Raw genomic sequence first — 24,316 nt, forward strand, 5'->3', positions numbered from 1 at the left:
ATACAAAATTCAGAAGTATGAAGCTTGTGCTTGAATTGACTCAGTATTGAAAATTGTTGTAAACAGACGATTTTATATATGCATTATTTTAAAGAAGATTTACAAAAGAATACAATGAATTTTCTTGCCACAGATGTTTGTTATCATACAGGTAACATATGCAAACCAAAAGAAGAATTATGATCATATCAGTGATTTACAAATAGGTAGCCTCCAAGATCACCTCATTGGATATTTCAATATTAAACATAGAAGTATGGTGATGTATCTGATATATTTGCTGTGTCTCTACAAAGAATGGATCGAGCTTCAACTACTGAACGAGGAGGCTCAAGATCTTTTTCTTGTAGTGAGTTTCCTTGCAGTCTTTGCATTTGGGAAGCAAATGTGTCATCCAATATCTACAAAGAAAGTAAGAAGCACTTCAGAAATATAATTTTGATACAAGAAAACCATGGATTCCAGATCTATCCATTGTTTAAAACTTCATTTAAGATGAATCCGCTCTAAATCAGTATTATCATAAACCAGAGGCCTGACATCCTCTCTTAAGAACAAGAAGTTGCTGGCATAAATGAATTTCAAAAGATCAGAGGCAGAGCTGCTTACCCCAAGAGCATAATAAGATCCATTATACCATATTCTGTTCTCCTTCCTGCCTTCCAGAAATTTCAGAACAACCTAATATAACAACAAAATGGAACACAGTCAGAAGTTATGAAATGCTGCTACTAAGATACCTTTTGCATACGCTATTTGTATCCACCTGTCCCATTCTATCCCAGAATCCACGGCAGGTGGCAATGAAAATCCGACTTGTAAAGACTTCATGCAGATTAGATATAGAATCAATAAGTTGCGAACTCAGCATCTGCATTCTTTCACGGACCTCCGACTCTCCATCTTCTTCATTTATCTCCTCGAGTATCCTCTTCAGCCGTGTGCTCCTGTTTGCTTGCATCTGAAACAATATTTGCCAGAGTACATTTCATGTCCATTATTTTGCTGATTGAAATTGCTTTGTCAAGATACTTCGTCATGCAGAATTTATGAACTACATTTCTGAGGAATTTTGTGCACACACAAGAATAATATATTAAATCTATGTCGCATAGAATTCAATAAATCAATACTGCAGGGTTACCTTGACATTATCAGGTAATCTTTCATTCTTTTAATAATATATTAAACTTCATGCTGGTGAAAATACAGAAAAAATGAATCTGTTATGGAACATACATTGCTGACGAGTTTCTCTACCATTGCCTGCATATAGTTCTTGTATTTTGTTCTGAGCATAACTGTTATGGCATTCATCTGCTCTCCCAAGATTGATTTCTTATCTCCTAGTTGAGGCAGGTAGGAGCCCCAAGACTTCAAGATGTCCTCTATTCTACAATGCAGGACATCAAGAATTCTCTTGATGGTGTTCAGAAAAATCCCCAACTGGTAGAAAGAAATGTATCAGTAAGAAAAACATATATTAACTGTAACCTGCACAAACTTTTTTCATATGATATCTGATCAAATTCCCTAGTGGCTCTACACTTGAGAGGCCAAAACCATCAAGAATTATATGATAACCTATGCTGCACTTACTTGATTTGGAACCAGATAGAGAGCTGTTGATTGCCTTCTAGTTAGCTTTTGGACGTGCATGTTTAGCCTCTTTGGAATGCTATCTTTCAAAGGAGTCAGAATGTCATTGTATTGCTTCTCCAGGGCTTTAACGATTGCTCTTTCCACATTGGCAACAGCCTTCATACGATAAACAAAGGAATCTCAGGTGCAAGAAATCTTATTAAGGATTCAATTATGTCTACAGAAATACCTATATGCATAAAAAAAAATGGTTGCATAAATACACACATTTGCATCAGTTGAGGGAGAAAAGAACCACTACAGATGCTACTTCTGCCAAGCACTGGACGGGATATTAGAACTTACAGTTTCTAAGATCAATGAATATTGGGGCCATCGGCTTATCACCACTTCATATTCAACAAAAGAGTCTTTGATTTTCTCATACATTTCCTCTGCAAATGGTGAGGTGGAATGATTTGTCATTACTCCAGACCAAGGAACCTGCAAGAAATATCGTAAGTAAGAAGCTCGAATTTTATTTGAGCATAGAAGTTAGGCAGTTTCATCTGATCATTTCAGTGGGGCATGCTTAATCGCAACCCCCCTTTCCTAATTCATATACTGAAGGGATTACACATTGCACAACCATGCATAAAAACCTTGAGATGATACCTTTTCTGCTTTGCAGAGATCAAGTAATTTTAGTTCCATATCCTGGACCCACACCATTATATAATTATGGAACAAACACCTTGAGTCTACACCTCCTTGCACTGGACTGAAGGAAAAAAGTATTCACCAGTCAGAAAATTCAATGTTGGCAATATAAATCATCAATTTTGTTCATATCATATTATTAACACGAACCTGATTCTCCAAGATTCAAGATGTCTTTCAAAATCAGCAATTTCTATTAAAAGTTCATTGACATGAGGCTGTGGTCGAGATGGAGGCCATGCAGCAAGGAAAGCTCTAAGCCTTTTACACAACTCAGTGCTGTACACATCAGCTGCAATGCTTGACAGGTCAATTGAACTGGAAGATGAAGAACAAATGTCAGAATACGTACGTCTACGATAAAAGATATATCTCAAATGCAAGGAATCTTATTCTTATTAATTACTCAAATTTGCACCAAATATGATAAGAGGAAACACTAGGCTCTCTGTGGTTCAATGATTATGAGGCATTTGTGGAAGCAAGTGGATAATGAGCACAAGCTTTACCTGGGAAGTACATGCTCATTGTTGATCTTTATATCAGCCTCTATTTCCTTGCTTATGCTTATACAAAGATTCTTCATCTTTAAATAAGCTGTTGAAATGGTAATGGAATCCATCAGGACATCTTCAGAGTTGCTGGATATAAACTCATCAGTCTCCACAATATGCTTCCGCCACCTCTTTTTTGCTGCTGTCTACAAAATGTTCACATTTGACCAATTTATAACTCTGCTGTCCTTAAATGCATCATAGACATTTGCAAAAGATATAGCCCGTCTACTCATATCAATTCATTAGCTTTGGCTAGTTTCTTGCAAAACCATCGTATACAAAACTAATCAAAAGGGAAGTTATCTATTTACCAAAAAAGAGGTTTTCTATGGAAAGCAAGCAGGAAGGAAGGGAGGGAGAAAAGAAATAAGTAGTGACAATACTTACTAGCAAGTTTTCTGGTCTGTAAGTTACAGATGAAAAGAACAAAGGCTAGATATTGGGTAAATAGGTTGACAAGCAAATATAAGTGAAAGTTTTAACTTACCTGCAGATAATTTCTCAGCATTATCTGTGCATCCTGAGACAGAATATCATGGAGGAGGGCATACACTTGCACAGCAGGCGAGAGAGCTGGTGCTGCAGACTCTTGCATTGGGCCAAATATGTCTGCTAGTCCTGTAGGAGAATTTTCATCCAATGATTTGTAGTTCTCAAAAACATTTGCCAAGAGGCTCTCTATTTGTGTTTCGCAGTCTAGTAAGATGCTTTTCTGCAACAATAAAGATCATCTTAATAATAAGCTGCTTTCTTAGTGGGTGATGTTAATGAATGTTAGATTTTACACCAAATCTGGAAAAGAATAACTCCAATATTGGATAGAACCATAGAATGCAATTAATTGTTACAAGAAAAAGAAACTAAAAGTATAGATGGGACAAACAGCTAGAGAGGTGAAAAGTATATGTCATACTTTCGTGAAAAATAAAATCTATAAAATGCCTCTGTAAAGTGAGACTATAACTGGAGCACTATAAACTGAAATGTAAAAATTGTTTCAAAAAACTATTTCCTCCAACTTTTGTTGCTATAATCTTGAAATATAGATAACTTTTAGTTTCCGTACTTTTTAGTTTCCGTATCTTTTCCTTTCAAGTAATAAATACACTAGAAAAAGCCGAAGAGAGATGCTCCCATTATCTATTACGTAAGATCCAATGCATAAAAGAGGAAACAAGTAGCATCCAAGATGAAACAATTAACGAGTGTAAAATGTAAAAAAAAAACCAATAATCTACTGTGTGAGTTCCAATGCATCTAAACAGTTGGCCTACTACATCACTCCTTCCTGAAATAACAATCCCAGGCTCAATATGAAGAATAGTGGTACTTTATCCACTAACGTTCACCCTTGCATCACAAGCGTTCCCTTAACCCAGCAAATATCTGTTCTGATGTCTAGTTCTTTTGGTTCTGTTAATTAAATGGCACTGTTAATAGCATCAAACGGAAAATATTGACAGCTTTTATTCATAGAAACCTCATTTAACCAAAACATATACTATGTTAGATTTGCTAAGTATATAATCTAAACAAAGATTTATTTTATTTGTCAATTTATTTAAGGGCAATTTCTGAAGAAGTATTCCTAAAGTCTGTGCACTCGAAGTAAAGAAAAGTATATGAATTAAACAGAAATTCTTTCTAATTGTTTTATTTCGATAGGTTTGAGATATACATACATACAGAGGGATATATGTAAGGAAACTAACATAAATTAATCTATTAATTTACTGCCTATAATTGCGATAATATATATAGAAAGTCGACTAGCAATAGTTACGCTATTACACAAAAAAATAATTCATAATCTTATAACACTTCTCCTCAAACTGAAGTATACATATTAATCATGCGCAAGTTATTATGAAAATATTCAATTCGAGTTCTATTTAAATCTTTTGTGAATATATCACCTAATTATTCTCATGTCTTCACATAACCGGCAAAAATCAAGTTTTTTTGAATCTTCTCACGGATAAAGTGACAATCAATTTTAATATATTTAGTTCTTTCATGATATACTAAATTCGAGACAATATGAAGGATGGTATGATTTTCACACTAGAGTTTTGTAGATGATATAGACTCCAAACCAACTTCAGCTAAAAGGTAATGTATTCATAAGATTTCGTCTATGGATTGGGTTATAACTCTATATTCGGACTCTGCCTTGGACCGAGACACAATAACTTGCTTCTTTCTTACTTCTTCGTGATACTAAGTTCCCACAAAAAAAAACTGCAATAACCTATAGTGGACCTTCTATCAATTTTAGATCCAACCTAATCAGTATTTGTAAAACATTTTATGTAAAAGTGTTCATGATTGCTAAACAATATGTCAAGTTCCGGAACTCTTTTTAAGTAGCACAAGATCTGTTACAGAGCCTCCCAATATTTGACTATAGGTGTAGACATAAATTACTTAATAATACTAACGACATATGTAATATCTAGACGAGTTACTATGAGATAGTTTAATTCCCAACTAATTGTTTGTACATTTCCGAATCATCAAGGGGATCATCGTCATCTTTTATAGAATGTATATTTGGCACAATTGGTGTGTTGCATGACTTACCTCCTAACTTCCCGGTTTCTGCAAGTACATCAAGTACATACTTTCTCTGAGACAAAAAAATCTCTTTCTTATTTATTGTTACTTCTATTCTTAAGAAATATTTCAACTGAACCAAGTCTTTGGTGTGAGAGTTGATATGCGAAAATGACTTAAGAGGAGATATTTCTGCACAATTATCTACTATAATGGCAATATCATCAACATAAGTAATAATAAATATAATATCGGCTATTAATTGTCTATAGAAGACCTAGGAATCATATTTGCTCTTCTTTAGCTCAAATTCCAAAAGTACTTCACTAAATTTGTCAAACCACGCACGAGAACTTTACTTCAAATCATACAAAGATTTCTTCAACTCATAGACTTTCCCGTACCTCCTCTAAACAACAAATCCTGATGGTTGCTTAATATACAATTCTTCTATGAGATCGCTATGAAAGAATGTATTCTTAATATCCAATTAGTATAATAGCTAGATGTAAGTAGATAGATATAAGTTTGGCCACTGGAGATAAAGTATCAAAATAATCCACTCCATAAGTTTGAGTATATCTTTTTGTTGCAAGTCAAGCTTTAACTCTTACAGTAAAACCATCTAAATTCATTTTGACTGAAAAGATCTATTTGCACCCTATAACCTTTTTTTCTTTAGGTAAACCCACCAAATCCCAAGTGTCATTTTCATCGAGAGCATTTAACTCCTTAAACATTATATTATTCCAATCAAGGTGATTTAGAGTTAGGCGGAGGAGACTTGTGATCATATGAAATAAAATTAACAATATGATAAGTAAAGTTAGGAAGGGTGTACTGACATTTACCTTTATGAAAACTAATGAGAAGGTTAAGGTCATGTGGAGTAGGATAAGATGATGAAGAACTTGGTGCATAACATGTATTATTAGTCTGTTGTCTTCTGAAATACACATGAACAACTGACGGTTGTACTTAATTCGGAGACACACCAATACCATCATTAGTTTGCTCAACTAGATCTATAGGCACATCATCAAGAGAAATAACATTATCTAATTGCTAAGTAGAAACACTTGGTATGAACCTATAGATGAGTCACTCATCATCCTTCCCCTGAATTGTAGAATTAGAAGATGAGAAGAAGAATGTCGTATTCTTTAAAAAGATCACATCAGTTGATATTAAATATTTATTGAAATTTGTAAAGTAGCACCAATATCTTTTTCGAATGTGAGAATATCCCAAAAAAACATATTTAAAGATTTTGGTGTCCAATTTGGTAACATTAAACCGCACATATCGAACATAGCAGGTACTATCAAATACCTGAGACTATACAAGAAACAATGATTTGTTTTTTTAAAAAAATTGTATGGATTGTCTGCATCAAGTACCGTAGATGACAGGCGATTAATTAAGAAATAGGCCATGGAAACAACATTAACCCAAAAATGATTAGGCACGTCTGTTTGGAACAAAAAAGATCAGAATAATTTTCATAAAATATATGTAAATCATTCGAGAAAAATCGTTTACAAAAATAATAAAATATTTAAATTTTGTTTTACACGAAACAGGACAAGGACCCCAAATATCAAAGTGAACTAAGTCAAAAGCAGACTTAACTCATTTATTAATTATTGGATTTGACAAAATATGATGATATTTTACAAACCGAGATAACTCACAATCTAATGAAAATACATCGTGAAATTGAGGACATAACATCTATAACACATGAAAAGAATGGTATCCCAATCGGCAATATGTTTTAAATATACAGACGACACTAGTGCAGACAACCGATTAAGGCACGCAAGTATCAAGAATGTAGAGACCATCTGATACATGTTCTTTACTAATAATCTATTTCGTCATAAGATTCTGAAGGAGACAACGATCAGGGAAGAATGTGATACAATAATTAAGATTTTTATTAAGTTTACTTACATAAATCAAATTTAAAAGCAAGTTTAGCTACATTTAATTCAGATGACAGGATAATAGATGAAGTTGGTTTTATAATCCCATAATCTATAATGTTATAGGTGGACCAGACCCATCAACAATAATTACAAAAAGAAGTGCTATGTGTAATCGAAAGTTAGAAAAGATATTTTAAAATTACCTATCATGTGATATGTAATATCAGAATCAATCACTTATTTGTTTGAATAAGAGATAAAATATCTTTTACCTAATTCAACAATAGTAGAGAATTTTTTCAAAAATTTTTAATACTGAGAGAATTTAACATATTCGTCAGCTAAAATTATAACAGTTCTCGCAGAAGATAAAATAGAAGTAACATCAACAATATTAATAGTTTATATTCTTTGATTTTGATTATTCAATTTCTTGTGGTACCACTTCGTACACCTTTACTCATGGCAGTAGTGATAAACATTTCTACCCATTTTAATTAAGAATTAAATTGTTGGACAAAAAACCACACCCAGCAACTAGAAACACCCGATGTAGACGAAAAATAAATAGAGAGAATTATCACTGTTAAAAATAGACAACCACTCGTAGGGAGACCCATTACACAAAAACCACTACGCGTAACCACCGGAATGCCTCCACGAGCTTCCACACGCTTCCACCGGAATGACTATGCGCTGCCGCACGTGCTATGCCGGAACCACCACTGGCTGCCGCGAACTTATCAGTAATCACTACAGGACCGTGCGAGCGCTTAGATCAGGCACGAATATCGTAAAATCGCGCCGAAACACGCAACGGATCTATGAAATTGCATGATCTGGCCACTGCAGGTCTTCTCCTCCTTGTGATCTGGCTGGCGCGGGTCTTCTTTTTTGGCCGTGCGCTGTTCTCTCCCTCGCCGTACAGACCCGACCTAACACAAATCTTCTTCCGCCTCAATCAGCACACGAACGGGGAGGACCTGCCGTGATGCACGATTCGTCTTATTCTGGTTCAATGCCACACGCAATCTGGTCGCCATCCACAGATCTGTCGCGACTACTCTGGAACATCGGATAGATCTGCCGGATTGTTTGGCTGGTGGAGAGCCGCCGCGCCGCCGCCTCTGGTTTCTCCTTCAGTTGGTGGTCGGGACACAGATCAGATCTGATCTGATTCTTCTCTCCCTTCTGATCTAATCTAGTCTGGTTCTTTCTCAAATCCTATCTTGATACCATGTAATTAAATAGAAAAGTACAGAAATTCTTTCTGATTATTTTGTTTTTGAGATATATATACATACAAAGTGATCAATATAAAAAAACTAACATAAATTATCTATTAATTTACTGTTTATAATTATGTTAATATATATAAAAAGTCGCTTAGCAATGATTACACTATTATACAAAAAAATATTATGTAATCTTTTAACAATATGTTTCAATTGACAAAGAAAATAGGTTGGAAGACAAAGAACTGAAATCCCCTGCTGCTCGTTTACAAGAGGAAAACAACTAGCAAAAAACGTGGCAAACATCTGGAAGGAAAGGGGCACGTGGCATGAATTGAGCTAAACATAAAAAGGTGGGCAACATGGCTTCAATGGGAATAAAGATGAAGAGTAATGTGAAGGATTAGAGAGAAATTAGAGTTAACAGAAGGATTTCGAAAGAGTTAGGTCATTTGTGCTGTTAGCCGGCTAAGACTTTTGATGACCGTCTTCTCTATTGTAACCATATTCTATTGAGAATTTTTTGCAGGGATTTTTCCAATGTTTCTAATTTTTTAGGCTATATATATTGTGTAGAACATTTTGTCACTATGGTAAGTCTTAATTACAAAGAAAAATCCTTCTTATCCAAATCTTTCTCTTGTCTTCTTACTTTTTCTCCTATTTTCTCTCTTGCAGTCTTCTCATTTCTCTAACATTTTTTTTTTAATCTATTAACACAATAATAGTCATCAGGTACATGTCAAAGGTACCTGACAACTTGGTACAAGAGCCAGACGATTCTGACGAGCCACTTGCAAGTTTTATGGTGATGGCAGAAAGCAAAGAAGAGATAGTAGTTAACGAACCACAAAAATGGCAGACCCTAGAGGATAACGTGAGAGAAGTTGACCGGAATCTCTCTAACTTCATGAATGAGATGTATGACGCAGAACATCAAACCAAAGCATTACCCTACTAGAGGTTCGAACAGCTTGCGGAGATATTGCAAGGGGGAGCGAGGGTGGGAGAATCATCACCACATATGTCATTCTCCTTTTGTATAGACTCATGTTCGGAGTATACTCTCCATCCCAAAGCAACGAGATGTTGGGGGTAATTACATGCAAAAGCCGCGGACAACCAGTCGGGGAACCCTACACCAAAGATGGACATTCCCACCTTCAGTGGTCAAAACCTTAGAACATGAATAAGGGGATGCTTGAAATACTTTATTGTGTATAACATACCTGAAGAAAACAAGGTGGAAACAACGACCCGGTACTTAGGAGATAAGGCTGAAATATGATTCTATGGTTTGACGAATTCCCTAAAAATATTAGAATGAGATATATATATATATATAGAGAGGAATTATATTCGAGGTACGGAGGGTTAGCAGGAATTTATGTACTTGAAGAATTTAATTAATTTGAGAAGATAAAGTGATCAACTATCAAGAAAAGTTCAAAGAAATGAGATCCCTCTTACTCACTGCAAACCCTGAATTATTAGAAAAATACTATATATTTAGTTTTCTTAGTGGGTTGAAAGAAGAATTTAGACCTGTGGTGAGGATGCACAAACCACAAACCTTAAATCGTGCCTTTGAGATAGCATTATGGCAAGAACATGCAATGGAAACCATGAATCAACTATCAAGAAAAAAAAGGGATTAACTATCAAAAAAAGTTTGAAAAAAAGAGATCCCTCTTACTCACTGAAAGCCCTGAATATCAACCTGTGATGAGGATGCACAAACCTCGAACCTTAAACCACGCCTTTGAGATAGCCTAGTGGAAAAAATAAGCAATGGAAGCCATAATGACAGACATCCAAAAATAATCTCTCACTAAAAAGTGCAAAAAAGGGCAACCTAATACCACAAGGAGGGAAACATAACAGTTCTTGTTATCATTGTGGTGAGAGGCATTTTCCTGGCCATCAATGTAAGCTGAAAACAGTTATGGCTGAGGAAAAACGTGAGGAGGAAGAACAGTAAGAAACTTTGGAAGACACTGTACCTCTCTCATTACAAGCCATTAAGAGTATTCCTCAAGTGGAACAGTGAGAATCCGAGACCTACTCAATAAAAAAGCAATCCTCCTAAAAAGTGGAAGTTCTCATTCATTTATAGATTTTTCTGTGGGTGAAGGAATGAAAAATAACGTGATATATGATAGACTCCTCACTATGGTAGTGGCTAATGGTCAAAAAGCGATTAATGGAGGGGAATGTTCGGAAGTTCAATGGAGAATGCAGAGTCGTCTTCTGTTAGAATTTCAGAATTATTTAGTTAAGAGGACATGACATGATATTGGAGGTGAATTTGATGCAAATGTACAACCACCGCATAGTTTTTGATTGCTGAGTTAAAAGTGAGTTTCAAAATGGAAGGGAAGTTGATAACATTATATGGAGCGAAGGTAACTGATAAACTGATTAAATTGTTGAGAGAAAAACTCAAGAAAATGATAATTGGTGGGGGTAAACAGAATACAGGGACTATATACTGTCCTGGTTCCATAGAATTAGACCCACCTGCAAGTCAAGTACCCATGAGAGTGATAATAACATAGAACAAGTGCTGTAAGCCTCCTAGGATATTTTTGAAGAATCAAAAGGGCTCCCACATTCCAGGGGCTTATATTATGCCATACCTCTTGCAAATGGCAGTTCTCCAATTAATCTAAGACCCCCATAGATATCTATATTTCCATAAGAAGGAGAATGAACAACTACTAAGAAAAATGTTGAATCCTTCAATCATCCAACCAGACCATTTTCCATTTGCATCTCCAGTCTGGTAAAAAAAGTATGGAACTTGGAGATTTACGTGGATTATAGAGAGCTCAATAAGATTACAGTCAAGGATAAATTTCCAATCCCTATTATTGATAATCTCTTAGATGAATTACATGAGGTGGCAGTATTTTAAAAAATAGACTCGAGGTCTGGATATCTCCAAATAAAAATGAAAGAGGAAGAAGTCTATAGAAAACAGTCTTCTGGACCCATAATGGGCACTATGAGTTCAGAGTTATGCTCTTTGCCTTAACCAATGCACCGACCACCTTTCAATCCTTTTATGAATCACATATTTGAAGCTTATTTGAGGGAGTTTGTACTTGTCTTTTCTGATAATATTCTGGTTTACTGTCCTTCCGGGGGCCATTGGGACGACCACCTACCCCTGATAGAGTTTGCTTACAACAACAGTTACCAAGCAAGCATCGGCATGGCCCCATATGAGGCGCTATACGGGCGCCCGTGCAGGTCACCGATCTGTTGGGAAGAAGTGAGCGATAGAAGATTGTTCGGCCCGGATTTGGTAGAAGAAACCACGTCCAAGATAGTTAAGATCAAGAAGAACATCCAGACAGCTCAGAGTAGGCAGAAGAGTTATGCTGATACCCGGAGGAGAGACCTGGCATTTGAGAAAGGCGACCGGGTGTTTCTTAAAGTCACCCCCTTCAAGGGAATTAGTAGGTTCGGCAGGAGGGGAAAATTAAACCCCAGATATATTGGACCCTTTGAGATCTTAGACAAGATTGGTACCACTGCCTACAGACTTGCACTGCCTCCTGAGCTCTCCCGGGTTCATAATGTGTTCCATGTATCTATGCTACGTAAGTACAATCCGGACCCTTCTCATGTCTTGGCTCATGAACCGCTTCCACTCCGAGAGGACTTGACTTATGAAGAAATACCGGTCAGTATCACGGACCGAGAAAGCAGAATACTCCGCAACCGGGAAATATCATTTGTAAAAGTCATATGGCAGAACCACACGCCCAGGGAGGCGACTTGGGAACTGGAATCAGAATTTAGGGCCCAATATCCCCATCTGTTTGATCAAGAGTAATGAGGCAAATTGGGGGACCAAATTTCTTTAAGGGGGGAGAGTTGTAGCGCCCGGAAAAGGGGCCGAAAAAGAAAAAAAAAAAAAAAAAGCCACGTCGGCAGGCCCGGTCAGCAGTCCCGGCCAACCGGGACCTGCCACGAGGCAAGACCACGTCGTTCCGAAACGGGCCACGTTGGCAATCCACGTAGGCGCGATCGGATGGCCCAGATCAAGCGTGCGATCGGACGGCCCAGATTTAATCAAAAACGGACGGTCCAGATTAAAATAAAATGGACGGCTGAGATCAAAAGGGCAAAGGGTTATAAATAGAACCCCCACACCAGACCACAAACCCTAGCTGCCTGCCGCTAGCCGGAGAAGACGAACCAGAAGCCGGCCGCCGCCACTCGCCGCCGCACCGGAGGGATTTCCGACCGCCGATCGAGGTAAATTTCATACCCCCGACTCGTTTTTCCACGCTGATTTTTCCAGTGGCCAAATTGTAGCCAAAATCCCGGCCAAACGGCCGGAAAACACGGCCGAAAGCCAGCGGTGCCGCCGCGCCCCTTCTCGATTTTTGCCTCCGATGAGGCCCTTCCCGGCCTCCGTTTAATGCAATTTTTATATCACCGTGATCACCATTCTTTTCTCTACAGGTTGATCGGAGCCGAATCACCAAAACACGAACTTCACCGGAGAGCCGCCGCACCCGAGAGCACCGCCGCCGGTAAGCTTCGGTTTTCCGTAAATTTTCGGCCCCCCGAGGGCCGTAGGGTTGTTTTATCACAGGAACCAATGCGAGTGTGGCCGAATTCGGCCGAAAACGGCCAACCCGAGGCAAACCGCCGCCGCTTGCGGCGGCGCCGTCGCCGGAGCACGGCGGAGCCGCCGTGCCGGAGTTGCGATTTGGGCCGAAAGGGGGCCCTGGGCCTAATTTGAGATTTTTTTTGGAACACGTGCAGGTACCAGTAGTGCGTTTCAGTTCCCCGAGAAAAATTTAGGAAAAATTAGGGACAGCCTGTAGGCGCACTGTGAAGTAGTGTTCGGACCCCGAAACGAGTAAGGATCCCTCACCCTATTTTCTATCACGGTATTAAAGCTAAATAAATAATTAAACAGTATTTTGAGACTTTATAGATGTATAATTGATTGAGATTGCCAATGGAGCCCGAGTCTGATACAATGTTGGTCTGTTATTGTTTGATCTAATTTTCAGTATTAAATGCAGTATGAGGTTTGATGTTTTCATTTTATGGTTTCGTGTGCATATTTTACTGTTTTATTGATTATTGGTTGAATGACTGAAATACCGATACTGTATGTTGTCTGTTTGGCATGAATTACTATTTTGCTTATCTGAATGCGAATTGATGATGCTGATTGAGGTAAAGAAGAAAGGAAGATTGTATAAATTGATAATTGTGTAATGGGGTCAGCCTGACTAGATATCCTGGGAGATGGTGGACGGACCGGGTCCGTAGGGGACCCTACCGGGATTGTGGTCTCTCATACCGGACGGGGTATGGGGACGGCCCGTTTCACCCTCATACCGGACGGGGTATTGAGGTTTACAGTTTTGGCGCTCATACCGGACGGGGTATGGGGACGGCCCTGAAAATCTGATTACAAGTATTAAGGGTAACGGGTAGCGGGACCCCTATGGATCCCCATGGATACTAGTAGACTGGTGAATGAGGAAAAGTAATTGTGAAATGATTGAATTGCAAGGGCGTGATGAGTATTATGTTACACAGTTTATATGATTTCACGATTATGATAATGTTATTGCTTTCGTATATTGTTTTATGAATTTCACCGAGGTAAGTGAATGGTAAAGGGTTTTATTACTGATAAATGAGTTTATTGTAAATTATGCTCCATTGGTCTTTTTGTGTTTTCTACCCACCTTTATCTCCGTGACAGTGAGATATCGTGATGTCCTTACTGGGTTAGTGTAGCTCATTCCTTATTTAATCATTTCAGATCAGGAAGACATTGTTCCCGAGCCCGTTCTGCAAGAAGACGACGAAGGGGACGCCTAAAGACTCCAAAGTCATATTCATAGTTTACTTTCGAATCTTATATTTTGAGCACGTTTTTGGTTTTAGTGGTAAGGGATGTTAATCGAATTTTGACTTCGCTTCCGCATTGATATTTTTAATATACATTCCATTTTAAATTTCCGGGGCCGTTACAGTTTAACTAGCCCTACAAAACACGAGAAATCCATCTGAAAAAAATCTGCATCATTACATAATATCTCTAAACAAAGGGTTAAAGTAGACTCTCAAAAGATAGAAGTTATGCTAGCTTGGTCCTTTCCAACCTATATCAAGGGGGTTGGAAGTTTATCTTACATAAGGGGTTAAAGGAGACCCTAAAAAGATAAAGTTATGCTAGCCTAGTCTCTTCTAATCTCTATCAAAGGTCTACATAGTTTTTTAGACTCACAGAGTATTATTAAAAGTTTATCTGCAATTATGACACTATCAACAAACTTTTGACAAATATGTTGAAAAATGATAGATTTAAATGGATAAATGAAGCAAAAAGGGCATTTGAGCTATTAAAAGAGGTAACAACTGAAGCACCAGTATTGAGGTTGCCAGATTTTTTTTTAAATAATTCACTCTGGAAGCTGATGTTTGTGAAGTAGGAAAGCTTATTCTTATGCAAAAAAAAAAATCTATTGCTTATATTAGCAAGGGCTTCTATGAAAAGAATCAACGCTATCGATTTACGTAAAAGAGCTATTTGTTATCCTTTATGCAGTTAGTAAATGGAGGCATTACTTGGAAGAAGCTCTCTTTATCATAAAAACATATAAAAAAAGTGTTAAACAGCTAGTAGTGCAAACGGTAACTTCTATGCTGCAACAAAAGAGAATTGTAAAATTTCTGAGACTGAACAAGATGACTGATGTCCTCTCCAGAAGGAAATATGAGAATCAGATGAAAAAAGACGAGGTGGTAAAGCTATCGGCAGTTACTACTAATTCACCCTCTGGGCTCGCAAAAATCATGACAAGCTACCATGGAGATCCTCTTACTGAAGAACTAAAGAAAGAATCTCTAATTAAGAAGGATGGCCTAACATGCTATCAACTCAAAGCAAGAATATTGAGATACAAGGATTAGGTTGGTCATTAAAACATCGGGAGAATTAGGAGAAACTAATCCAAAGGTGCCATGACATAGAGTTATGAGATCATTCGAGAATCAAAACGCTTACGAACTCCTCAAATAACAATTTTCTAGCCTGCTATGAAAGAAAATGTAGTGGAATGAGTGCAAAAATGTGAGACATGCCAGAGGTGTAAAACAGAAAGTGTTCCACTCTCGGATTTCTATAACCACTCTCTCAAATCCAACCTAACCCCGCATCTCAATGAATTTTATTGAGCAGCTCCCCAAATCATGAGATAAGGACCCAACCCATTCAGGGATTTTTGTGATTTTTCTAATTTTTGTAGGTTATATATATTCTGTAGAATGTTTCATCACCATGGTAAGTCTGCTATGAAAGAAAATATAGTGGAATGAGTGCCAAAATGTGAGACATGCCAGAGGTGTAAAACAGAAAGTGTTCCACTCTCGGATTTCTATAACCAATCTCTCAAATCCAACCTAACCCCGCATCTCAATGAATTTTATTGAGCAGCTCCCCAAATCATGAGATAAGGACCCAACCCGTTCAGGGATTTTTGTGATTTTTCTAATTTTTGTAGGCTATATATATTCTGTAGAATGTTTCATCACCATGGTAAGTCTGCTATGAAAGAAAATGTAGTGGAATGAGTGCAAAAATGTGAGACATGCCAGAGGTGTAAAACAGAAAGTGTTTCCACTCTCGGATTTCTATAACCACTCTCTCAAATCCAACCTAACCCCGCATCTCAATGAATTTTATTGAGCAGCTCCCCAAATCATGAGATAAAGACCCAACCCATTCAGGGATTTTTGTGATTTTTCTAATTTTTGTAGGCTATATATATTCTGTAGAATGTTTCGTCACTATGGTAAGTCTGCTATGAAAGAAAATGTAGTGGAATGAGTGCAAAAATGTGAGACATGCCAGAGGTGTAAAACAGAAAGTGTTGCACTCTCGGATTTCTATAACCACTCTCTCAAATCCAACCTAACCTCGCATCTCAATGAATTTTATTGAGCAGCTCCCCAAATCATGAGATAAGGACCCAACCCATTCAGGGATGTTTGTGATTTTTCTAATTTTTGTAGGCTATATATATTCTGTAGAATGTTTCATCACCATGGTAAGTCTGCTATGAAAGAAAATGTAGTGGAATGAGAGCAAAAATGTGAGACATGCCAGAGGTGTAAAACAGAAAGTGTTTCCACTCTCAGATTTCTATAACCACTCTCTCAAATCCAACCTAACCCCGCATCTCAATGAATTTTATTGAGCAGCTCCCCAAATCATGAGACAACCCATTCAGGAATTTTTGTGATTTTTCTAATTTTTGTAGGCTATATATATTCTGTAGAATGTTTCATCACCATGGTAAGTCTGCTATGAAAGAAAATGTAGTGGAATGAGTGCAAAAATGTGAGACATGCCAGAGGTGTAAAATAGAAAGTGTTCCACTCTCGGATTTCTATAACCACTCTCTCAAATCCAACCTAACCCCGCATCTCAATGAATTTTATTGAGCAGCTCCCCAAATCATGAGATAAGGACCCAACCCATTCAGGGATTTTTGTGATTTTTCTAATTTTTGTAGGTTATATATATTCTGTAGAATGTTTCATCACCATGGTAAGTCTTGATACAAAGAAAAGATCCTTCTAATTCAAATCTTTCTTGGGTCTTCTCAACTTTTCTCTTCCCTTCTCTCCTGCAGTCTTTTCATTTCTTTTATAATCTTTTCTCTCATCAGTTTACACTATAACATGCACCAGGTACATATCAAAGGTACCTGACAATATGCTGCTCTAGCACAATCACTCGTAAATTTCTTGTATTGTTAATCTTTATCCAGCTAGCAACGTGTATCTCTCAAAGGATATAACCTTTTACTTCGTAACTTTGTTAGTTCCTTCGTAGCTACTAACCATGTTAAAAAAATATGACCAGCAGGATGTGTCTTTTCATCATAACAACACCCGGATATGATATATCTCTAATATAGATGTCAAACCTCAAGGCACGTGAAAATAATTGTAAGAAAGCAGCTTCATTAAAGCTTCCGTGAAACGTTATCATCAAATCAGGAAAACAACGTCACGCTTATTTCTCTTTCCCAAGCAATGAAACCAAATATTACCAAAGCCAAGGAGACAAATAATTACTCAACAGCTATGGTATTTCAAACTTCATGATAAGACATTGAAATCTGGAGAGGCATACCTCCTGCCTTGTCAAATTTCTCTCACTCTTTGCCTTTAAAATGGGTACAAGTAACTCATTCACAAGCTCTAGGCAGTTCTTTGTTGGAGTAGCCACCTGCATAACATGTGAGAGGTACCTGCAAGGAGAGAAAAGTAAATACATCAGAAGAAATCCACAAAGGACAGCTTAATAAGTTCTAGCAGCCTAATAAATTGAAAAGATTTGCATATAAGGACCTATAACAAGGAAAAGAACATCTGAAAGTACCTTAACTTCGTGTATGAATCAGAAACTCCATAGTAGTCTGCAAATTCAGTCAACAACCATTTCCAAGGTCCATGCAACCTCAAGTTCCGGGAATGAAAATTTAGTGCATGCATAGCAGCCTCCAAAAGCAAATCATATGCTAGAGTTTCCACAATAGGTCCACTCTGTAATAAGCAGAGGTACAAAAATTAAAGCCTTAACATGTATGTAGGTATGCTCCAGCCAAAAGTAAATCATATGCCAAGAGTTTCCACAAGAAGTCCACTCTGTAATAAGCAGAAGTACAAAAATTAAACCCTTAACATATATGTATATATACTCCATCCACACATCACATATGATCCTAACAAGCAAAAGAGCTTCAGCCATAATCCACACATCAGATATGTACCCTGACAAGCAAAACAGCTTCTGGCCTAACTTTACTGGACAATGTATGATTTATACACAAATTTAACAAGGACTACTGAAGGACCCACATCACCCGTGCCTAACTACCTTATCCTATTAGAAATAAAAGAAAAATCAGAATATAACAGGATATAAATTTTTTATATGCTTTTTTTAGATGGAAAGAAAGGAAACCTTTATATGATTAGCCTCCTCAGATGTTATTGTACTACCAATAAAGAGCTGGATCTTTCCAACACATTCTTGATCATCGTGATGTATAGGCCACCAACGTATTCTTTCATTCTGCATATCAGGGAAACAGCATCTGATTATGAGTTAATGTAGAAAGATGGTAAGTCCATAAAAGAGAGAGAAAGATTTCAATCTGATTCTAGAAGATAGAAGAGTAGTACATACTGGATTATCAGTCAAAGATAAAACTGGAATGGATGCTCGACCTTGAATTGATTTCTTCTTATCCTGGACCTCCACCAGCAACGCATCCCTTTCAGTTTCTGGAAAACTAAAATAGAATGTGTCTGAGTAAGATCTTCTGCAGTGGTGGTTTGCACCGTAGCTAATTGTTACTTCCAGTCTAAAATGCTGAAACCACAGACTTCAAGACAAGATATTATATTTGATCCTTGATTGCATACATAAACAAACTTCACATTTAATAGGATAATATCTCTCAGGTTTTATCTATCAGCCTAACTAACTAAGCTTCGCCAATGGTTCTCATTATAATACCACCATACTACAGAAATGTAACTTACAAGACGTGGTAATCGCCAGTTCCAGGAAGCAAGCAAACTGCAGAACCCTGTTCAACTTGCGCATCTTCTATAGCACTTTTCAGTTGGAATAAGCATGACATTTTCTCTGCAAAAATGAAAAGATTATTTTGTTAGCCATAAAAGTCAGTACCAACAAAATCCCAAAAGAAGTATGCAGTCCATGCAAGTAATAAACTGGGAATGATCAACCCATGCATGCTTTCAGGGATATACAAGATTGTCATCATAATCTTTCATATCATATGGAGTTGAAGATTTTAGTAAGAAAGCTACACAGATGGACTATTGCTAAGTTGTTATACAATTTTAATGATCATAGCTTTTTATTACCATCTCCAAAACAAAAGCAGGGCAATATTGTGGTTGAACTTTTAAACCTATTTGTAGATAATAAGACAAACCTTCTGAATCTACTGTCGTCACAGACGAGGAGGCTAGTTTAAGGGAATTCATCCCAGTTTTCACTAGTGAAGAAACATGTCGAACATATTCTGCCCACTCTTGTATGTCCATTGCACCTCGTAATGAATGAGTGCTCCTAAGTTTCCGCTTGGGTATTATTCGAAGTTTCCTCACTGAAATAATCCAATAGTAATTGAAATCGTGAGTGAACTATATGACATTTTAATCCCTTCTCCTTATTAACTTCTGAACCAAATCTAAATACATGTATACTAAATCTAAGTACATGCAAACGTATATATCAAAACCAATTTTCAAGCAGGAAACTTAATTATAAAGAGAAATAATTACAACAGATGTCCATAACTGTATAAATGATTGATATGTGAGATAACCACTATCGCACAAGAATGTCTTACCTTCCACTCTTATTTTTCCAACTACCTTCTTTGCTTTCACTGCGCACATTTGTTCTGAATGCTTACCAGTCCTCAATTCTGTCATTTGCACGCCTCGAGGTTGCAACAAAAATTTGTGTAGTCTATATAACCATAGAATATGAGAGACCACCGTTTAGACTTAAACTAGCCATACAAGTTCAATGAATTTCATAACTAGGTAAGCATCAGACAACCAACCCAAAGGCACTTCGCAGAAGAAGGCATTCATCACGCAGAAACTCAGGTGCCTCAGTGCAGCCTCTCGCCCACGCAAACAGACAAAGCCGAATGCATGCATCATAAGTTATAAGAGTTTGCCAGGCATACTGACCACTGTCATAGCAAAATTGGAAGGCAATATTAATGAAAAAGATACGTGAAACTCTGGAATGCTAATGTTGACAGAAGAAGCATATCAAGAAATTTTCTTCATAAAAATACATTTAGCGTCTACCAGTTAAAGCCGGTTAAATTAGTACTGAGAAGCAAAAGTACATTTAGCGTCTAACAGTTAAAGCCAGTTAAATTAGTACTGAGAAGTAAAAGTACATTCAGGGTCTACCAGTTTAAGCCGATTAAATTAGCACTGAGAAGCAATGAGCACTGGTAGACATCAAAATTTCACTTGTGGCAACCGTATCATACGCTAGTAAAATAAAATCAGAATATAAAGTCAGTCAACCAGTGCAAATTGAATTTCAGATGCATAATACACCTTGTATTGTAGCAAGGTGAATGATCCAGGCTGCTTTGCCAATAAGGGATTTGCACTTCTCCTCCAATTGTGGTATTTTTTGTACTGCAAAAGGCCAATTCAATAAACTTAAATGCCTGGTATTAATGGCAATTAAAAAAAAAAGGTGCTAACTGTGCACTGTACCGAACACGGAAGAAAAAATAGCTAACAGTCACCTCTCGCTACCAGTGTCTTTTAAAGCTTGCATCTTGCTATCATCTGCTGAAGATTCTTTCCTACCATCAAAATCTGATTCCCTCTCCTTGGAAATTCCTACTTCATGTTGCTCAACTTCTGCAAAGCTCTTCACTTCTCTTTCAGTCTCAATTATAGGTGGTGCGCTTGGTGTACCCATATGTTCTACCTCTGCATGAATGCTTTTAGAGTCAACAGGATTAACCTGTACAATTCACCAATTTCCAGCACAATGAATTATCTTAAAAATAAAGCTTTTAAAAGATTGATATAGTTCTATAAGGAACATCAATTTCAATTCGACACCAAGATCTTCCACTTTTAGGTAAGCCAAGAATTCAAGATCCCTATAAAATTACCACCAATGTCAACTTGTCATAAAAACCAACACTTTTAGCACAATCCTTTTCAAGGATTGATTGGATAACAAGATTAAAATAAGGGAAATGCCCATCTTTACAATTCATACTATAAGATCAGGGTGTTCAAGATCTTATTTGTCAGGGAAGGAATGTGTTACAGACTAAATAATAAATTGGACATCAACACTTTTAGATCCCAAATCTAAATATTTTCTATTATATTCAGACTATAATAAATTCCTTGATCTTATGAGATCAGGAAATGACTTCTACTTTTAAGTAAGCCAAGAATTCAAGATCCCAATAAAATTACCACCAATGTCAACTTGTCATAGAAACCAACACTTTTAGCACAAATCTTTCTTCAAGAATTGATTAGATAACAATGTTAAGATAAGGGAAATGTCCATCTTTACTATTCATACTATAAGGTCAGGGTGTTCAAGATCTTCTTTGCCAGGGAAGGAACGTGTTACAGACTAAATAATAAATTGGACACCAAATGATAATAAACGTATTATATATATGGAAACTCTGTTACTTTACACTATTGATCACCAACAGCAGTAGTTCATGAGTCAAATTTTAACATCCACAAAATAAAACCATGTATCTGTTACCTTATAAAGTGTAGAAAGATACCAAAATTCTTACCTGGGCACTGGGTAATTGAACTCCTTCTCCAAGCCGAGCGCTACCACCTGGGAATGAATTCTTGATGGCAAATTTCCTCATCCCCAACTCGCCATCTGTTAATCTTCTGTTACTTCCAGGGATCTCAATCCTCAAATTCTTTTCCTTCAAGAACCCTCTATTTAACTTTGAGCTATACTTGTTACCAAGAACCTCCTCTTCATCATAAGCCTGTCTAGGTCCCAAAACCTCCTCCTCCTCTTCTTCATCCACAGAGAAACTCCCACCAGCATCATCAGAAACCGAATTGACACTCTCTTGTTCTTCGTCATCGAGGCAAGAAGCTGCAAGGCTGTGAGGAGTTAACAAGGCAGAGTGGAATCTCAATGGTGGCATCCCATGAGGAGACATGAAAGCAGTGGGAGTATTGTAGGAAAGAGGAGATTTCGGAAATGTATCAAGAGGTAGATTCTTTTTAAAGGGAGATCTGATGCAGGGTTCTTGATCCGTTTCCATCCCCTTCTTGATCCAGTTGATTGCATTTTCATCTAAACCCTCCGTGAACATCTTTACACTCTACACTATTTTTACAAATTACGCAAGCACAGAAAAGAAATCAAGAACTTGAATTAGCTAAAGAGACAAAGATCAGGGAGAGAAGCGAAAGAGAAGGACGGGAAGTGGAAACTGAGAGAGAAGAGAAGAGGAGGGGAAGTGGAAACAGAGAGAGATGAGAAGGGAGCGGAGCGGATGTTTCGAATTGGTAACGGCTAGTTTGACATACATAAATAAATAAATAAAACAGCTGGAGCCGGTTGTCCAAACACACCGCCACTATACATCTATACGACCACGTGCGGAAAACAAGTTTATTTCTTATGTATATTTAAATTCTATGAAATAAGAATTAAATACAATATAAATATTATAAAATTCTAAATCAATTTAATGTGCAATTAATTTAGATATTTTTGTCATTTTTTTTTTACTTAATATGTGAGAATAGAAAGTAAGTTTGTCTAATTAATATATAAATAATATTAAATCTAATTATATGTTATGAGTAATTTTTATATATTAATTAATCAGTAATTAAGATTTATCAATTAAATAAAATTAGTATTTTGTATTAAAAAATCCTAATAGTCATCAAAAGTATCATTTTTAATTATTAGTTAAATTGTAAAAAAAAAAAATTACATTATCTTATTTGAATAAATATTTATATTGTCATAATTTAATTACAATCGCAAATTACAATCATACATCTTATTTATAAAATTTAAGTTATAAATATTTAGATAATTTAAATTCTTAATTTTTATTAATATTTACTAAAATCACCTATCACAATTATAAAACTACAATAAAAAAAACTCATAAATTTAGATATTTTATTATCCCATAATTTAATGAATTATGTTGTTTATAGAATTCAGATATTATATTACCATATAAAAATTTAAACTCTAATTATTAATAAATAAAAAAAATTTAAACACAAAATTATAAATATATTTTTCTTCGTATGATCGTATTATTAGTTAATTATGAAATTCAAAATTTGTATTAATAAAAATATCAATTTATCTATTCATTGGTTTAATAAGTAGTTTGTTAGTAGTAAAAAATTAATATTATAAATTATACTAAAAAATTATTATAAAATTTTTAAAAATTATTGATATAAAAAATATAAAATATTATGTTAAATTTAAATAAAGATTAAAAAAGTAAAAATAATCAAATCTTATCATTTTTAAACTGATTTTAACACTTATTTAATATCTTTATTTAACTAAGTTGATTGACTGTTTTGCTAAAAGTCAAATCCAATTCAACCCACTGCTTCAAATTAATTTTAAGAACTAATGCTTTCAAAGCATTAATACAAATCATATTCATATGCTTGCCAAATACATAGGAAAAGGCGGTGAGATAATAAAATAGAATAGAATAAAAAACTCCTCTTGTGTGCGCGGGCTACAGGACAATTGAGAAAGGCCAAGAAACATCATTACCCCTCAAGTATCAAATATTTACATAAATTGCCACAAATCATCAATTTTTCATTATCGCACTGCAAATACGTAATGATGAAGCACGTAATTTTTCCTCCGCTTGCCAAATGCCGATGAAAGTAGGCAATTTGAATTCCACTTCTATCTCATTTAATGATTGATTCATTGATGCTTGCCCATATATATATACATGGAGAACAAGAACGATTCTGGGTGCAGCTTAACCTTAGTCCTAGTACCAGATACAAAATCCCAGTGAAAGCGAAAGGTTAATTAATCCCTCGAGTCTACATCCAGAGTTGAGTTAGTCAGTCTCCA

General features: G+C 36.3%; 1 protein-coding gene and 1 long non-coding RNA gene across 4 annotated transcripts; one reads left to right on the top strand and one right to left on the bottom strand.

Annotated features, from left to right (window-relative positions):
* Window positions 1–8: 8 nt before the first annotated feature.
* On the bottom strand, window positions 9–22,748 carry LOC110808698 (portal protein). Of its 2 annotated transcripts, none has more exons than XM_088215770.1 (21): window positions 21,999–22,748; window positions 20,964–21,187; window positions 20,767–20,850; window positions 20,250–20,384; window positions 20,031–20,152; window positions 19,611–19,784; window positions 19,189–19,294; window positions 18,830–18,935; window positions 18,605–18,715; window positions 18,020–18,183; window positions 17,771–17,888; window positions 3,346–3,570; window positions 2,811–3,001; window positions 2,452–2,619; window positions 2,257–2,362; window positions 1,948–2,085; window positions 1,600–1,758; window positions 1,240–1,446; window positions 767–961; window positions 610–681; window positions 9–401 (listed from the first exon to the last, which is right to left on the bottom strand). In XM_088215770.1, exons 1-21 carry the CDS (start codon window positions 22,542–22,544, stop codon window positions 243–245), a joined length of 3,510 nt encoding a protein of 1,169 aa, XP_088071896.1. In that variant the 5' UTR covers window positions 22,545–22,748; the 3' UTR covers window positions 9–242. The 2 variants fall into 2 exon arrangements, with proteins under 2 accessions (XP_088071896.1, XP_088071897.1); XM_088215771.1 differs by having other exon boundaries at window positions 20,964–21,153; window positions 21,999–22,139.
* On the top strand, window positions 7,869–10,035 carry LOC110808699 (uncharacterized). 2 transcript variants are annotated; one of them, XR_015817771.1, is made up of 2 exons: window positions 7,869–8,933; window positions 9,309–10,035. It is a non-coding gene; the product is annotated as an uncharacterized LOC110808699 (long non-coding RNA). The 2 variants fall into 2 exon arrangements; XR_002538674.2 differs by having other exon boundaries at window positions 9,316–10,035.
* Window positions 22,749–24,316: the final 1,568 nt, after the last annotated feature.

This window comes from Carica papaya, chromosome 3, assembly GCF_054855325.1.
Source record: "Carica papaya isolate Zhongbai chromosome 3, ASM5485532v1, whole genome shotgun sequence".
Lineage (NCBI taxonomy): Eukaryota > Viridiplantae > Streptophyta > Magnoliopsida > Brassicales > Caricaceae > Carica > Carica papaya.

Excerpts from the sequence above, each read along its gene's own strand:
- LOC110808698 (XM_088215770.1), bottom strand. The coding sequence starts at position 22,544 with ATGTTCACGGAGGGTTTAGATGAAAATGCAATCAACTGGATCAAGAAG. Across the intron at positions 1,759-1,947 it reads ATTCATTGATCTTAGAAACT|GCTGTTGCCAATGTGGAAAG; the intron begins GTAAGTTCTAAT and ends TATCGTATGAAG. Across the intron at positions 1,447-1,599 it reads TCTATCTGGTTCCAAATCAA|TTGGGGATTTTTCTGAACAC; the intron begins GTAAGTGCAGCA and ends TCTTTCTACCAG.